At 31.3% G+C, this 18,937-nt stretch overlaps 3 protein-coding genes across 3 annotated transcripts; all 3 read left to right on the top strand.

The window, feature by feature from the left end:
- The first annotated feature begins 2,534 nt into the window (after window positions 1-2,534).
- Window positions 2,535-8,405, top strand: LOC126661380 (uncharacterized protein At5g08430-like). The gene is made up of 12 exons (XM_050355214.2): window positions 2,535-2,711; window positions 2,973-3,087; window positions 3,512-3,591; window positions 4,311-4,498; window positions 4,715-5,597; window positions 5,777-5,889; window positions 6,226-6,285; window positions 6,373-6,423; window positions 6,726-6,796; window positions 7,096-7,253; window positions 7,348-7,428; window positions 7,571-8,405. The coding sequence occupies exons 2-12, from the start codon at window positions 2,990-2,992 to the stop codon at window positions 8,242-8,244; spliced, it is 2,457 nt and encodes an 818-aa protein (XP_050211171.1). The 5' UTR covers window positions 2,535-2,711; window positions 2,973-2,989; the 3' UTR covers window positions 8,245-8,405.
- A 6,175-nt stretch (window positions 8,406-14,580) lies between these two features.
- LOC130014993 (protein MAIN-LIKE 2-like) lies at window positions 14,581-16,032 on the top strand. Its single transcript, XM_056104236.1, has 3 exons — window positions 14,581-15,301; window positions 15,384-15,563; window positions 15,649-16,032. The coding sequence occupies exons 1-3, from the start codon at window positions 14,657-14,659 to the stop codon at window positions 15,703-15,705; spliced, it is 882 nt and encodes a 293-aa protein (XP_055960211.1). The 5' UTR covers window positions 14,581-14,656; the 3' UTR covers window positions 15,706-16,032.
- Window positions 16,033-16,399: 367 nt separating this feature from the next.
- LOC126659681 (zinc finger CCCH domain-containing protein 19-like) lies at window positions 16,400-18,804 on the top strand. The gene is made up of 5 exons (XM_050353007.2): window positions 16,400-16,643; window positions 16,735-16,927; window positions 17,459-17,535; window positions 17,843-17,974; window positions 18,122-18,804. The coding sequence occupies exons 2-5, from the start codon at window positions 16,758-16,760 to the stop codon at window positions 18,676-18,678; spliced, it is 936 nt and encodes a 311-aa protein (XP_050208964.2). The 5' UTR covers window positions 16,400-16,643; window positions 16,735-16,757; the 3' UTR covers window positions 18,679-18,804.
- The last annotated feature ends 133 nt before the right edge of the window (window positions 18,805-18,937 follow it).

Here is an 18,937-nt window from a genome sequence, read left to right as displayed (position 1 = left end):
TCACAGTATGATCACGTTTTTTTATGAAGAATAAAAGTGAAACATTTGAAAGATTCAAAAAAAAAAATTAAAAAGCAAATTGGAAAAAAATATTAAAATGTTAAAATCTAATTATGAAGGAGAATGCTTGAATACAAAATTTAGTTCCTTTGTAAAGGAATGTGATATTGTTTTCATCCCAATCAGGGTTTAACTTGAATGGCAAAGACATCTCCAAGTGCATTGAGAAGTTGTTAGTTCAATCTCCAACTCCTTAACTAATAACTAACGGTTGAGACTTTAAAATCTATTACCATCTTTAGAAGAAAAAAATTATGGTAGTAATTTTGTCTTTCAGTATTTTTTATTTGTTTTTAATCATAATAAACAAGAGTATATATTACAATCAAACATTGAAATAATAAATTATTGCATATAATTTAAAAAAAATAGTATATATTAACTTGGTATAGAGAAAGAGTATTTTATATTGAATAAAATGATCATGATCAAAAAATATAATAAAAATTGTTACATTAATGAAAAATAAATTATATACCAATTTAAAATTAAAATAGTATTGTTATATTAAATCCATCATTTCATATTTTTAATGATTTAATATCAACATTCAAAATATTAGAAAATAAATTCTCACATTTTCCTTTTTTATATTTTGTCGTCCAAATCTATTTTGGACAATTTTCTGCATACGTGGTGGAATGGTTTTGTATCTTTTAACATCTTAATTTATAAATTTATTTTATCTAAACAAATTTTTTTCTATTTTATTTTTGTATCTCTTTTTATATCATACAGATTAAAAGTATAATAATATTGTATGTATATTTTTTTAGTTATCAAAACATATATATTTTATAATATTTAGGGATTATTTTCTAAATATCTATTTTTGGCAAAATATTTATACCATTTTGGCCCCTTATTTCCTACACTACCTAATAAGCTAAGTTATTTACCAAAAATACTCATTATATAAAGATGTCTTATCTCATTTTAAGTTAAACTTTTATATAGCCACTATTTTTTCTCTTTTCTCTCTCAAAATTCTCTCTTCTTTTCTTCTTCTTTTTTGTTTGATTTTCAATTTGTATCCTTCGGTTACTTTTCTGTTCGTCTTTTCCGTTCGCGCTTCCATTCGTTTACTTCTGATGGATTTCTCGTCATTTCCGATCGTTTTTCCGTTCGTATTTTTCGTTCGCGCTAGTCCGTTCGTCTCTTCCGTTCGCGTTACTCAACTTGTTTTTAGATTTGTGTAATTTTTTAGCTTTTTTGTAATAATTTAAATATTTTATAAATAAATTATTGTAGATCTATAATTTTTTGTTTATAAAATGTTTTATTATTCATAATTATTTATTTTGTTTTTCTCTTATTCATAAATTTGTTTATTAATACTGATTTTGTAAAGAACAAATTAATTTATGGTGCATTTGTAGTAATTTTATAATATATTTATGTTTTGGTGTATTTTTAGTGTATTTCTACCGTTTTTAGTATATTTATGGCGCATTTATAATGTTTATGGTGTATTTGTAGTGTTTCATGGTGTAGACCACAAAAAATACTACAAAATACCATAAATACACTATATATACACTAATCTTACACTATAAAAACACTATATATACATTATTGTTACACTATAAAAAAAATTACAAGAACAAAATCTATAAAAAAAAATTATTAAACACTGTCGGTCGGTTTGATCGCCGGACTAAAAAACCGAAAACCGAAATTGGAAACTGAAAAAGATATTTGTGAAATTAAAAAAAATCGTAAATCAAAAAAATTAAAAAAGAAAAATCAAAATTTATAATGTAAAGTTGTAATTAAAATACTGAAACATGTATTTTAAAAAATACCACTATTTTTTAACTATGAAAATAATTATAGTGTTTGAGATTTGGAAGTAATTTTTTAAGTTGTTAAGTGTCACAAATTCAACATGCATTAGGACACATGGTAGTAAACCAAAAATTTCAATGTAATTTTACACATTAATCAATATATAAACTTGTAATATTAAACTAAAAACTACATATATTCTAATAAATTAAAAAATTAAAAAAATGGAAAAAAAATAAAAATTAAATTAGTTTAACCAATTATATTAAATTTATTAAATTTATTATAATTCTGATAATAATGATAATAATAATTAATAATTCTAATGATTTTAGTATTGATAGTTTCACATACATTGCATGAGTCCTTTAACTCACCATTAAATACTAAAATTACATTAAAATGATGAATGGGTGAATTAGTTAATAAGGTTATTTGAAATATTGAATATAACTTTAATTAAAAGTAAATTCCTTCAATTTTTAAAAAGTGAATAATATACTAATTATGTATAAAGTGAATAATTTGTTAATTAAGTGAATAATAAAAATAATGAGTAAAAATGGAAAGTCTTTCTCCTTTTAACAAAAACTCCGAAGCACCAACGTGGCATGGTGGCAGTGACAGCGTTCTGTATTCAGAAATAAACAGTACTTTCTGCAGCCAACAATTTGCCACCTTCTCTAAATTGCAATATTCCAAAATGCTCAAAAAAACAAAAACAAATCAAATTAAATTTGTTTTACTGATTTTTGAATTTCTCTTCTTAACTTAACTTCTCTCTTAAGTTGTTTAATCTTTACAATGCATTACACCAAAATTCTCTGAAAAAATTGGTTCTTTTTAACATTTGAAGCTTCAAGGTCTGTTTCTTTAAAAGTTCTGCTCTTTTTATTCAATTTTTTTTTTAATTTTGTTGGCATTTTGATGGTAAAGATTATATTTTGAAGAGATGAAGTTTGTTTTTTACTCTTTTTCTTTAATGGGTTTTTGTTAGTTTATAGTTTAAGTTCGTCTTCATTTTGGTAGTCACCTTAAGGAAGAAAAAAAAAGCTTAAAGGTGTGACCTTTTGAACTAGATTTTGGAAAGTCAGTGTTAATTTTTATTTGTTTTGTTTTGACAGGGTAGGTTTTAGTGAAAATGGGGAGGAAGAAGAAGATTATAAACAAGGAGCTGGTTGCTGAAGATTGGTGCCTTGTCTGCAAAGATGGTGGGGTTTTAAGGGTTTGTGACTTTAAGTAAGTTACTTCCTTTTTTACTCTGTTCAAACTGTAGTTCATTGAGTACCTAGGTTGCATGAAAGTTGTGTTATTTTAAGGTTTCTATCTTAAAAATGAAGTTTAGTGTCTGAATTCCGACACACGTTGATGAAATGAAGTGTCCGTGCTACCTAGTTGAGTATTACCGGGCTGTTCTGTTTTTGGAAATGATTTTGAAATTCTGAAATTTTATAGTATTAATGACCATTCTTGTAAAATGTATGGGTTGGCTGTTTTTAGTTTCAGTTACCATTTCAGTGTTTCTGTTTTCGTGTTATATAGTATATGCCCATGTCCTGTTGATCCAAGTCATTAAGTTCCTAGCTTATTTGCAGCTCTAATACGAACTTTAGTGTGTGTTTGTGTTACTGTATTAGTTCATCTAATAGTCTCCTGCATTCAGGGGTTGCCTTAAAGCATTTCATCCGCGGTGTGTAGATCAAGATGATTCTTTCTTGGAGAGTGCTGTTCCTTGGAGCTGCAGTAAGTTGGTAGTTTCTGTTTACAGTTTGTTCTCTGTAAATGTTCGTCTGTAGTGAAGAGAGCATAATTTTATATATAAAGCTTGAACATGTTTTGCCAGTTTCGGTGACTGATTACTTAAATTGTTGTCTTAGGGGAGATCCATGTCTAAATACATGGTTTACCTACTCAATCCAATTCTGTTTTCTTTGAAAAAGCATGTGAAATTTTAGCTGAGGTAATGAATTGTAAAAGCGTGAATGGTAGTTTGTTTCTGTCTGAGTAGCATTTCAAGCCCCTTAACTCTCATATATTAGGCTTTTTTGTGGTGCTGGGGAATTGAATTGTGACTTTTAGTTTCAGCTATTCATTTATCTGTGTGTATTTGCATGATGTTAGTCTGAATTTATTACCTAAGCGCCAGAAAAACATCGTGTCATCACTAATCATGTCGGCATGTTTTATCTTCACTATAGAATTTGTTTGAGTTAGAGTTATTATTATCCGAAACTGCAATTCAACCTAGCAGAACACATCCTCCAATGTCAGACTAAGATTTGGTTGGCTGCAACTTTTTCTCAATTAAAGAGATGGAACAATAATCGATTTCCACTTCAAAATTTATCTCCATAACACTATCCAACTTTTACTATAAAAAGTTATCTCCGTCTTGTGTTACGTCTTTGTGGCTTCATTTTATGTTTATTCTAGCTTGTAGAGTGATGAATTTCAATTTACAGAGTGGCATTTCTGCTTCATTTGCAAGAACGCTGCAAAATTCTATTGCTTTTGTTGTCCAAAAGCTGTATGCGGAAGCTGCCTCTGTGTTACGGAGTTTGCTGTAGTTAAAGGGATAAGAGGATTTTGCAGTCATTGCTCAACACTTGCAGGGATTTTAGAGGGAGTCAAGGATGCAGATTCTGCAATGGTATCTTTACTTTCTGACAAAATTTTAAATCAAAATTTTATACTTGTTTATTTATTCATGTATTTTAATCTACTACCTTGCATACCTTGAAAGATATAACATGAAATGCTTGGGTGTTACTCGAAAGTTTCAATATGTGATTCTGCAATATAGTCTACTTTGTTCCTATAGTCATCTTTTTGTTTTCTTATCTGCTGTATGCTTGTTTACCTTCAGGGAGATGTAGATTTTAACGTTCGAGACACATATGAGTTCAATTTTAAGGGATATTGGGAAATGATTAAAACAAAAGAAAATGTAACCTCGAAACATGTCCGCTCTGCCATCAGGCTGTTGAAAATGAACGAAAACTGTGGATACATATCTGATTCTAATGATATTTCGGAGGATGAAGAAGATGTTAGTGACTTTGAAGAAAACTTGGATTTGTACGACAATGATTGTTGGAATGGTAAAAAAGGGGGAAAACGGCGAGATAAGAGAAAGAGAAAAAGGGGGATGGAAAAAAAGACTAACTCGAAGAAAATTGAGTTCAATGGCTGGGGATCAAACCTCCTCATCGACTTCCTTGCCGCCATAGGTAAAGAGACGGCTGATAAATTATCCCAACATGAAGTTAATGATATAATCATACGCTATTGCAATGAACACAAGCTTTATGATCCAGAGAAAAAGAAGAGAATTGTGTGTGATGCAAGGCTAAAATCTATTCTAGGAAGGAACTTAGTTCTCAAGAACAGTATATATAGCCGTCTGACTCCCCATTTTGCCGAGAATTTTGAGCAATCAGAGGATGAGATTGGATATAGTTCAGAAGAAAAGAGCGAGACTGTCACAATAGCCCGCAAAAGGAAGAAAAACTTAAGCTCAAACGAAAAGTTTCAGAATGAAGAACCAATTCCAGATGTGCAACAAAATCGTTTTGCATCTTTAAATGCGGAAAATATTAAACTTCTCTACTTGAAGAGGAGTTTAGTGGAGGAATTGGCAAAACAACCTGAGACATTTGGTGCTAAAGTAATTGGAAGCTTTGTGAGAACCAAATCTGATCCTTATGACTATTTGCAGAAAAACTATCATCAGCTCCTTAAAGTGACAGGTAATTATGTCACTAATTGAGATAAAATAATCATTACAGTTGTTTGATTCATATAATTCATCGTTTTTCTTAAAGCTGTTGTCTTTTTGGTGATACTTATCTATCAAGTTATTTCTGATTCTCATGTCTGCCTTGGATGATCAAGCTGCTGCACTGCATTTTATTTTTGCACTTTGCAGGTATAAAGAGAAGTTTGAAAAATGGAGAAGTGAACACTGAAGTTCTTCTACATGTTTCCAATATGCCAAAAGACATAGCTATTTCCAAGTTATCAGATGATAACTTCTCTGAGGTAAAAAATATTGTTGATTTTTCAAAGGTGCAAGTAATCTTGCAAGGTGTATGATAATATGGAGATATACAGGCAATATAGTTCTGTATCCATCCTGATGGTGGAATTGAATCGATTCATCTATATTCCGGAACAACTTGGGCGAAATGGGTTTCTACGAGGAAACTTTGGCAACTTTGGCCTTCCATCAATCAATCATATGAAATGTTTTATTCGCACTTGTATAATATTAGTGACTGTATTCAGATGTATCATTGGAGGTCTGAATATAATATAAATTTGTACCTTTATGCAAAGTCCATGCACAAATTTGTATAGTTTTGTTTTGTTTTACAGGAAGAATGTGAAGATTTGCGGCAAAGGGTGAAAGATGGTCGACTTGAGAGGCCTACTGTTGTAAGTTCCCATTGTTAAGCAACTCTTCTTTAAATATTTCCACTGAAGTATTTGTAACGAACTTTACTACAATGCCCCGACTGACAGGTGGAGTTCAAGGAGAAAGCTCGAAATCTCCATGAGATTATCACAAAACATGTATGCAATGGAAACTTCTCTAGTTCTTTCTGAAATACTTCTGAAACTCCAAAACTCTTTATTTATAACATAATTTTGTAAAGAAAAAGAAAATTATTTTGTTGTTTGCTATTTCAGCGTTTCTGTTTTTGTCCTATGTCGATCTGGTGTATCAAAAACTTGAGGTCCCAAGGAGGTGATCAAGTCATAATGATGATTTTGTGAATCACTTTATGTTATTTTACATGTTTTTTATTTACTCCATGTACTAAGCACTTTTTTTTATTTCCTATCTAATTGTTCTATCATCTCCAATACTCAAGTGGATAGGAACAGAGTTGTCGATACTGCAAAACCGTATCAATCATGCTAATGAGAAGGGATGGAGAAAAGAATATCCTTTCATGTGTATTTTTATGTTTTCTACTGATAACCTATGTTATACAGAAACTTGTGGAATCTATATTTAGGTGTTTCATTTTTATTTTCGAATTTGAAATTTTAAAACTTCATATTTATAACTAATTCTTATTAGAAAATATTGTTCTCTTCTTTTTTTTCCGATTTCAGCATTTGCCTTCGTGCACAATAGCTGATAACCTATGGTGGGGGCATTTGTTTAGGTAAATAGAAATATGTTCTCAATACTAGAACATTTTGTCATAGTTACCTTAACTTTAACTTGCTGCGTACGCTTTCTGTGTACATTGAGAGATTGCAGCTGCTACGCGACCCAACTGAACAAACACGGTTGTTGCTTGAAATTCCAGAAATAATTTCCGAGCCAGATATCGAACCTGTGGACAGTGACTTGATACACTCCTACCTTAACGATAAAGCAGATTTTGCAGGTAATCTATGCACCTAAATGTACTCATCCTATTCATGAAGCTCGTGATACAACAGTATTGGCAGATAACTGAACAACTGTTGCCTTTTTTTCAGAACAAAAGCAGCAATCTAACGGATGTGAACCTGAGGAATTGGTGCGACTGCATAGTAGTTGTCATGAAAGCGGAGATGATGGTATTCATGAAATAGAAAATCGTTATTATTAATCGAAAATAAAAATGTTTTTGATTGGCATATTGTTATTGTTTAGTTTAACAATGCACAACTCTATTGGTAGAGAACTTGACCGATTTTAACTGTTTTTTCTCTATGCCAGAACAAAAGCAGCAATCTCCTGAACCTGAACCTGAACCAGAACCTGAACCTGAACCAGAACCAGAACCTGAACCTGAAGAACTGGTGCGACCTTATAATTTTTGTCATGGAAGTGGTGATGATGATGTTATTGATGAAACGGAGTCTCGTGAATCTGCTGTAGATGTAAAGCAGAACCATTTGAAAGTATCCCATCCTGTCCTATCAGGACCGCTACTTGCTTCTTCCCTGCAAAGTCAATACTCCAACTTTCTTGTTCCGGAAAAGCAGCATTTCGATGGTAAAGCTATTTCTGGAGAAAAGCAAGATAAACCAATGGATGATGATGATGATGGACATGACAACCTGAAGACCAGTCAAAGTGCAACATCAATGCGGGTAAAGCAGAACCAGCAAAGTGCTAAGTTGGTGGAAATAATTGACTTAAGCGACGATGAGGATCAAGATATGAATACTCCAGCAAGCAAGCCAACATCAGAACTCCTGGATTCGCGTATATGGTACTGTTTGAGCCCCACGGGTCTGAAGCTGGGGCCGTGCCCGATGGCGGTGCTTAAAGAATGGAGTGATACCTGTGACAGGGATATGCTATTCAAAGTTTGGAAGATAGACCAAAACCAGGACGAAGCGATCTTTCTAACAGATGCTATTCGTCGGATTTTCAATGGGAAGTAGCAATCTTCGACCTTCGCTAAAGTTTATTTGTACAGAAGACCTTAAGCCAAGGGATCGCAGATTGCATCTGCTTTCTCCATGGATGACATGAAATAGTTTTGCTTAATATATTTGTTTCATGTCTGAGTTCAGGTTATAGTATAGAACAAGTATTTCTTATATATATGACAAACTAGAGAAAAAACAGTATCTCCATATTATATAGCAACAAAAAACATGACTAGCTACCTGATTCCAGATGAATAGATTCAAAGCAAATGAGATCTACTAGAATTCTGAAACATATACTGTATAGGTCTCCTTATCTATGTATCATGGAAACGGAAAAAAAATAAAAATGACAAAAATGATATATTTTTAAGAGCAAATTACGCTAAGGTCCCTGAGGCATAACATAATTAACAATTTGGTACCTATTATTTCAAAAGTCTATTTAATGGTCCTTCAGTTTTAATTTCGTTAACTATTAGGTCCCTCCGTTAATCTCAACACTTATTTTCAAACGATTTGGTACCCCACCTTTAGTTTTGTGAACGATTTGGTTCCTCACTTTTAATTTTATCAAACGATTTGGTCCCTCACTTTTAAACGATTTAATATCCGAGTTCCAATCTGTTAAACGATTTGGTCACTCAAATTAACCGAAGGATCTCTCAGTTAACAGAATGAAAACCGAGAGACCATTAAATAAACTTTTAAAACAAGGGGTGTCAAACTGTTAATTATGGTATATCTCAGGGGCCTTTAAGTAATTTTCTCTATTTTTAATATAATATACACTAAATTTAGAGTTTCGACATTATTTTTATTTGATTAATTCAATAGAAAAATAATACTAGTAAGTTACTATAGCACTTCTTATTGTTTGTTTGGTTTATTCTATTTGAAAATCAAACTATTTGTTTTTTTTGTTTCCGTCAATATTTATCTTAAGTCCATTTTTTATGTTAGTCAGCTAAGTTGAAATAATTTGATTAAAAAAGATTAAATTTTACCTTAGTTCTTAAATTTAATTTACCGTAAATGTGAAACAATATGAGATGTAATGGCCGGATGGACCTTATTATATTTTTTTACTTTTACTTTCACTAATTTTTAATTTTTTTCTAATTTTGATTTTTTCATTAAAAAATAATTTTCTAATTTTAATTTTTAAAGATAATAAAAAATGAATAAATATTTAAAAAAATAAAATGAATTTATTAATTAATTAGATCTCATAACTATATACTTCATCTATCTCTCCCACAGTCAAATTAAATTTGTACGTAGATTAAGAAATATAAGTTACTATTTAATTAATTTTCTATTATATTTTTAATTTAATTATATAATTTGTAAACACTGATTGGTTTTTGAGCTTATAAATAAATTTTAAAAAATTAGATATGTTATAAAAAAATTATATTATATTAAATTAAATAATAATTAATAATGATCACGAGAATATTATTTAAATAGTTACAGTTAATGAAGGATAAAGTGATATTTTAACCTAATTAATCAAATAAAAATAAAATTTAAGTTATATTTTGAGACGTCCAAATAGAAGTTTAGCCTATTGATATGAAAATAAAAAAATACTAATGTTTATTTTCATTTATATTAAAGACAAATTTAAGAGAGATTTATGTATTTATCTAAAAAAAGAAAATAATTTGAATTTTTGCTTCAATAAGAAAAAGTCAACAAAAATACTCCATGATTTGATTATCTTAATGTTTTTACTCTCCATGTCTAATTTGTTAGAATTTTACTCTGCCTCTATAATAGGCTTCTGTGACACATTCTCTCTCTTTCTTTCTCATTCCCTCTCTTTCTCTCTCTCTTTCCATATCTGACGCCTCTTTTTTTCTTTTTTTTCAAATTTTTGTTTTGTTTACTTGTTTCAAACATTTTTGAATTACATATTTTTTATTTCTTCTTACTTTAAATTAACAAATATGTCTATTATAAATTATCAATAAATAAAATATTTTTTTTTATTTATTTCAGTATTATCAAATATTTTATAATTTAAAAATCTATACTACTATTTAAATATTTTATTATATTAATAGCATATTCAAAAATTATATGAATTAAATAGAAATCACAGTATCACGTTATCATATGATTATCACTGTATCACTTTATCATATGATTAGCACAGTTTCATCTTACATTGTCATCTTATTATCATATGATTATCAGTATCGTATGTAGCAAATTATTATATGATAATATGATGATACTGCTGGATAATATTAGACAAAATCATATTATCATAGTATTACATTATCATATGATTTTCACAGTTTCACCTTATCATATAATTATCAATATATCATATTGCATTATCATTTTATTATCATGTCATTACATCTCGTTATCTTCACGCAGGTATCATATTATCATACTGTTGAGAATTAACCCAACTTGTAGAAATCCGGAAGTCGGATGTCGATCCCACGGAGAGTGTGTTAGGAGCAATTGATGAGAATGAAATTTGGTTACAATTCAATTCGTCTAGCGAAAACACCAAATGGTTGAATTTTCACGTAAAATAACTTGCAAACAACTATTAATTAAACACGCTACTTAACTAAAACAATTAATCAACAATCAACTAATTAACACGTGATTTAAACAATTAGGGTAAAGCGTTTAGAGGTTGCTAGTCATGCCAAAGTCAAATCTAAGTAGTTTGGGTTAAGGTGATGGGAACTTAGGTCGGGTCAAGCTATTCTACGGAACCAATTCCGCTCTCTCGAGCCGGAATTGAAAGAGTCGAAACTTGATTAACAATCCCGAAATCTAATCCACTCTCGTGCTCATAGATTTCAAGAGAGTTAATAAAGCCAACTAGTCTAGCAAACTCCACAACCAAAATAGCCCTAGATCATGCTAATGCATCTAGGTCTAAAGCATGTACTCCCCTAGGTATAGTCTAATTAGTTAACTCTCGTCCTTCTAATTAAACCACATAGCAAAGAATAAGAGGCCAACCTATTCTAAGCATTAAGCTCAAGAAGCACAACAACCAACATCACCCATAAACCCTCACCCTAATCACCTATCTAATCAATCATGGCAATCATAACAACCCCCAAATAAGGGGTTTAGCTACTAATCATCATCATGGCATAACTAATTAAGCAATAGTAAAGATTAGGCATAGAGTAAAGAATAAATACCTTGGAGTAATAATTGAACTTAAAACACATGAACAAGATAATGAAGCTTGAATTAAAAGATCAATACTTGTATTTAATAAGTTTCCCAATATAGCAAAATCTGGAAAAATAATTGAAGAACACCAAGAACTATATAGATTCTATCCTAAAATAGAGAGCAAAAGGAATGAATTTGATTGATTCAAAATTGTTGTCTACAAAAGTGAATGATCCTTAACCTAAAATATAAAGTGTCTTATATAGTCTGGATAAAAAGGGAAATAAAAACACCCTAGTACAAGAGATGTTGGGCTAAAAAGGGAAGTGGGCCACTTAAAGCTCTTTCTTCAAACAAATTTCGTCTTCAGCTTTTTTTTCCCATGTCTTGGTCGAGAAGCTCGTTTAAGTTGAGCTTCTCGATCGAGAAGCTCCTTTGATGACCCTTCGTGCAAAATTGTCCTTCATGTCTTGGTCGAGAAGCACCATGTCTTGGTCGAGACATGTGTTAAATTACACATGTTTCTTTTGCTTTCTCAGCTTCTCTTTCGCTCATGAACTTCTCTTCCAAGACATGCTTTAAAAACTTGATTTCTCTTTAACTCTTTGCTTTAGCTTCCGACTTTGATATTTCTTTAATTCTTCACTCTTTTTAGCCCAAATAGTTCCGCAAACACTCCAAATCACCTGAAACGCCAACACACATAATAAGGTATCGAAACACCTAAAAACACATGTCAAAACGCAATAAAGCGATGCGAAAACTATCTAAATACTAGGAGTATTCTACTCCTATCACATACCATTATCATTTTATTATCAGTAAGAACCTTATCATACTATTATCTTCACGTTATCATCTCGTTATCATAATTTTTATGCATTGTTTTCTATATATGTATCATATTATCATACTATTATCATAATTTTATTATTTAATTATCATTTGGTTATCATTGGTATCATAAATCTTTTTGTAATTATATTTTCACGTACATTATCATCCAATTATCATATTATTATCATATTTCATTATCATATTTCATTATCATCTAGTTATCATATTGCAATGTTATATGATAATGTTATGATAATAATATGATAATCAGAGGGGGTTTTTCTGCAGTGTTATGATAACGAAATGATAATATAGTGATAATAACATGATAATTAGAGGCTATTTTAATAAAAAAAAATCAAATTTCTCTGCAGTGTAATGATACTTACATGATAATGCAGTGATGATACTCATATGATAATTAGAAGCTTTTTTTTTTTTGCAGAAAATCAGTTTTTGTCTATAAAATTGTTTTTAATGCAAATTTTTAGATCTAAAAATGAGAAAATTTAAGAGTAATTTATTTAGATCTGAAAATTAAAACAACTCGTATTAATCACCACGAGTTGAGGAGAAATTACCAAAATTAAATATAAAAAACGGCGAAGCGATGAAAGAACGGCGACGAAAAAACGGCGGCGGAGCAATGAAGGAACGGCGGTGGAGCAAAGAAAAAGTAAAGAAGATGAAAAAAAACAGAGAAAAGAAGAAGAAAAGGAGGAGGAGAGAGGAGAGAGGAGAGAGGAGAGAGGAGAGAGAGAGAGAGAAAGGAAAATATAAAAAAATGACAACTGTAATATGATAAGAGTAAGAAAAAAATACTTAGAGTAAAAAGTTAATAAATAGTAGGTATAATCATAATATAAACATGTTTTAGAGTAAAAAAAATAAAAACATTAAAATGGTGAGGTATTTTCTCTATCTTTTCTTTGTTGAGATAGGAAATCAAATTATTTTTCTAAAGGGAGTATTTATCCTAATTTTTTCCAAATTTAAAGGTTAAACTAAATTCTAGGAAAGTTTAGGAGAATACCTAAAAAACTAAAATATTTGTAAATTTATCTCAAAAACTGAAAGTTTATAAGCGTACTAAAAAAAATTATTTTTTTACTCCGCAATTTATTTTTTTACTCCGCAGTTTCAAACGGTTTCAAATACACGGTTTATAGCGGTTTCATAAAAATAGAGTTTCAAACGGTTTCAAATACAGTTTCAAAAAACACAATTTGAAACTGTTTTATAAAAATGTTTCAAATAGAGTTTCTAATAGAGTTTCAAACGGTTTCAAATAGAGTTTCTAATAGAGTTTCAAACGGTTTATAACGGTTTCATAAAAATAGAGTTTCAAACAGTTTCTAATAGAGTTTCAAATGGTTTATAACAGAGTATTTTTAAAAAACTTTGACATCTTTGAAACCGTTTATAATACAGTTTCAAACAGTTTAAAAAAAACGGAGTATTTTTACAAAAAAATTCAGAGTAAAAAAATAAATTTTTTGAAAAAAAAGGTAGACAAATATTTTTTTTAAAAACGGAGTATTTCTGCAAATATTTTAAAAAACGGAGTATTTTCTGCAAATTCCTCTAAAATCTATGAATGAAGCCCTTTAGCTTAGTTTGGTAAGATGAGCCCAGCTTCAATTTTCAAAGTAAATATTTCTGGAAATTTGGCGGTACAACAAATTGCAGAAGAAGTTTCCTACTTCAAAACCAACCATCTGACTTGTATTAAATGGTGCATGTTCATAGATACATATATGGTTTTCATTTCCTTATTTTATCTGATTAAACCTATTCATTTGTAAGAAGTTCAAGATGAAGTTGGTAAGAAAACACTACCTTTCTTTGACATTATTTCCATATAATTAAGGTTCAATCAAATACTATCTTTATGTAAGTAGATTTGTCCATCAAATTGTTTCATTTGTACTATCAATTGTTGTTGCTGATCTCCTAGCTAGCTAGGTAGCACGAACACTTCATTCGATCTACGTTTTTAACATAGAAAAATTAAAATAACATCGTTTTACAATGTCTATATCCAAGTGTCTTGTTTCCCGTGTCTGTGTTCGTACTACCTAAACTGATCATTACATGGTGTCTCTGTAGTCAAGTTAAACTTTAACCATGCGGATGGTAATTTTATACTCCCTCCTTCCTATTTTATTTGTCGGTTTTTACACTTTTTGATGTCCTAAACGAATGTCAGTTTTGTGTAATTAACACGTATTTTTTTTTTACCATGTTCATAGAAGGTGCGGAATAGAATAGCTATTCCGTTTAATTGTTTGGTGTTGTAAATTTTGTAAATTGTTTGCGTTTAATTGTTACGCTTATACCATTTGAGCTATACCGTTGTATGTGTGAATGCAAATAATTTTTTTTATATGGTATTTTGATACTCTATTTTTTGCTTTTGTTTATGCAGGAAAAAACTGTTGCACACTTGTCTTATATGGCTGATTGGAACCCAGATCCAAGGGTTTTAGCTAAGATTCAACATTTGAGCATTTCTGAATACTGGAGGATTAAATATTTTAAATCAAGACAATGTCTATTGAGTGATCTTTGTTCAAACTTCTATGATGATGCTAATGATTGCTTCATCATAGGTGAAAATAGGCTAACAATTACTTTGGAAGATGTTCATTATTTGTCTGGTCTCCCAATTGATGGGAAGCCACTGGTGATTGCTGATCCGGCGAATATTATTGATGAGTGTGTAAAACTATTGGGTCGCGTAAATCCGGATGATAAGAAGGGATGGATTAGTTTTAAGTGGCTTAAGACTACATACAGTGTTGTTCCACCCGGCATTGAGGAGGATGATCGAGTGTTTTTGTATTATGTTCGGGCCTACGTGCTTTACGTCATTGGGGCGGTTATATTCCCTAGCTCCTCGCGTCGTTCCTCTGTATCAGCAAACTATCTGCTTTTCCTGGAGGATATTGAGAAATTCAATGATTATGCATGGGGAGCAGGGATGCTTGCTCAACTTCTTAGCTCAATAAAATATGCAAAAATGAAAGGATTAAAAACCATGCATGGAGCGGATTGGTTGCTTCAAGTAAGTTTTTGTTTTGTATTTCAGTTTTCAATTAACCTGATTTTGCTTTAGATGCAACAACTAACCTGTTTTTATGCACTAGTTGTTTATAATGGAGCGTTTGCCTTCTGTGGCAAAGACGCTTCTTCGTGTGGATGGCGAATATCAGGTGCCTACGGAGGTTCCCTACATAGTGGAGTGGTCGGCATTCCTTCGTGTTCCATCCCAATACAGTTTTAAGGGCTACGATTTTCATCAGAAGTTGGTAGATGCCGGCCAACAGGTACATAGACCAATTCAATGATTTGAACATGCCAAAAGTAGGTTGTTTGGATAATTTAAAAATGAAATTTTATTAACCTTTGTAGATCAAATGGAGGCCATATGTTGAGCGGAATGGTGTGCATGCAGAATCAGAGGATTGAACGTTCGAGAATGTTTTATTCTCCAACTGTTTTACTTGGATTCAAATATCTTTTTTATCATCGGCCTGAACTAAGCCCTCGACAACTTGGAATTACCGAAGTGGATGAATCTAGATTGCGGCCGTTGATTGCACTTAAAGAGAGAGGCCGTAATGGGCCTCAACAACTGGATTGGCCGAAAGTATACAATGATTATAGGGACGATGACAAAAGTATCTAAAATTTTAAAAATATTTACAAAAGTACCTGTAAACTTTTTTTATTTACAAAAATACGACTGATTTAAAATTAATTACGAAAGTATCAAAAAATGAAAATTAATTACAAAAGTACGATTTGTATAATGTCGGTATAATTATGGTATAATTTTGGAATATTAAAACTATAAATCAGATAATTTAAAAATAATATTTGGTTTATTATTGGTATAATTTCAGTATATTTTTGGTATATTGATTATAAATTTTTATATATATTTTCTAGTTGATAACATGTATTTTTTTTTTATGTGTATTTTTCACTATAGTTGGTAATGAACAAGAAAATTTGTATACTCTTGGTATACTGATGGTATAATTTTGGTATATTATTAATTTAATTTTCAGTATACGATTTGATGTAATTTTGGTAAATTTTTATTTAATATTAATAAAATCTCAGTATGTATAATGTTGGTATAATTTTGGTACAATGTTGATATAATGTTAGTTTATTAGTATACTAACATTATACCCACAGTATACACCGTATGTTTGATATTATTTTTTATTTTTTTGTACTTTTGTAAATATTATTAATATTTTTGTAAATGAAAAAAGTCAACATATACTTTTGTAATTATTTTCATTTTTTTTGGTAAATGGTGTAATTTCCTCATGATGATTATATAGTTGAATGGAATCACAGGCACTACTCATGTGTGACAGACGCTGCTCCAGGTGAGTTTTTGCCTATTATCACAGTTTTTAATCTTTTCAGGAATTCAAGACGATAGCACTAATCTGCTTTTGTTTTTGGTAACTTTTGCAGGTACCGATTTTGTGCTTCCGCCAATGCCTCAAGAAGCTGCGTCTACCATTCCACAGACGGCTGCCTGTGGATCCTGTTCAGCTACGGCTGAGGCATTGCAGACAGACACCTGCCTAGGCAGGCAGCCGACTAGGAATGTAGCCCCTGATGCTGAGACGCTATCCAATTCAGCTATTTTAAGGGATAAAGCCAGGTTAGAGTAGAAACAAGTATCTTGCAATAATAGTTTTTATATTAAATCCTTATGTCCTCTTCCTGTGTTTCATAGAGAACAAAAACTATAGGGACTAATGTTGATGAAGAATAGAACCAGTTTAATTATGATCCATAATTATGTGTTGCATAACTTATAAGTAATAATGCTTTATGTGATCTCATTAGCCTATGGTATTTAGCTCTGCTAGATGATTATGATAATATGGATTCTGATGACTCGCTATTTTGGGATTAAGGCGGAGCTGAGTTTGTGCATATTGTCTGAAATTTAAGTGAAATAACTCAGTTCATATGGTAAGAAAGCCATTAGTGTAAGTTTTATTAATGTAGAATGCTGACAGAATTCGTGTAGATAATATCAGTGATCTTTATATGTGATTCAAGTCTTAGCTGAGTGTTATTTTCAGGTAAAAGCTTTAAATAACAGTCTAAAGCATTCAATTCAATCTGTTACATTCAGGCTCATCTGTTGTTCTATAAAATCTTCGTTTATGTTTGTTGTTCTTAGGAAACCAAGCCGCCAAATTACTTCCAGCCAAGAGGGCGCCAGTGATGAGGATGAGTTAAATGATGATGGCATTCAAGGTAAATTTTTACGAGTAGCAATACCTAATAAAAGAAACTTTGGTTTGCATCCACTTCAGTCAATGCACTTGTATTTGCTGAGAAATTCAAACCTCTAAATTCTTGGAGCAATTTGGTTGCTCCTTTCCACAAAATTTATGATTTTGAACTCATCGCTTCTTCGTTAATGTTACTCCTCCTCGAGGACTTTAAATTTTTTTGAAATTTCTGCTCGACTTGAAGCTTGTTTGGACTTCTTGAGGAAACCCTTTTTAGATCTTTAGCTGTCATAACTATGTTGATGGTTAGCTTAATAAGCTTTTATTAGGTATGAGACATGCAAAATCTCCGAGTGGCGGCCGTAGAGGAGATCATGAGCGTGCAGGCTGTGAATCACATGTTTATGCTTCAGTGTCAATGCCATCTACTACTAGTACTCATGCAGAGCTTCAGTCTGTAGGTATCAAAATGTTTGTTTTTAGTTTGGGAACATTAATGCTGGCTTGTTTACGAAGCTTGTAAGGTTTGATGTTAACTGTTTATAGATATAGTAATTATCTACAAAGAGTAAACTGAAATTGATCTTTTGATTTGTAATGATCTTCAGATGGCAAAGCTAATTCTGGAGAAAAGAAAGATGAACCAATGGATGTTGATGATGAACATGACAACCCGAAGAGCAGTCAAAGTGCAAAATCGATGCAGGTAGAGAAGAACAATCAAAGTGCAAAGTTTTTTGAAATAATTGAGTTAAGCGACGATGAGGATCCAGATATGAATACTCCAGCAAAGCAAGATAAACCAATGGATGTTGGCAATGAACATGACAACCCGAAGAACGGTCAAAGTGCAACATCGATGCAGGTAAAGAAGAACAATCAAAGTGCAAAGTTTTTGGAAATAATTGAATTAAGCGATGATGAGGATCAAGATATGAATGCTCTAGCAAGCAAGCCAACATCAGAAGACCTGGAATCTCCTATATGGTACTGTTTGGGCCCCACGGGTCACAAGCTGGGGCCGTGCCCCATGTCGGTGCTGAAAGTATGGAATGATACATGTGACGATGACCTGGGGCTTAAAATATGGAGGATTGACCAAAATCCAGAAGAAGCGGTTTTTCTAACAGATGCTATTCGCGTAAAGAAACGCAAAATTAACTAAAGGAACCGCCAAAATGATAGTTTTGGTGGCAGTATTACTGCCTTGACTCCTTTTGCTCTTTATCTATATAGAACGATAATGGAAATGTTTCGGATAGTTTTTATTTGAATATAATATAAATATATAGTTTTCACTTAAAAGACCACCTACAGACGCTTTACGCCCCATTGTTCTAGATAATACTTGCATCCTCTATATTACGGAGTTATAGCTGATACTTATTCTTCAGATTACCTCAGGAAAAAAAATGACCTGTAAG

This window comes from Mercurialis annua, linkage group LG8, assembly GCF_937616625.2.
Source record: "Mercurialis annua linkage group LG8, ddMerAnnu1.2, whole genome shotgun sequence".
Classification (NCBI taxonomy): Eukaryota; Viridiplantae; Streptophyta; class Magnoliopsida; order Malpighiales; family Euphorbiaceae; genus Mercurialis; species Mercurialis annua.
This window is presented reverse-complemented; position numbering and strand designations above follow the sequence as displayed.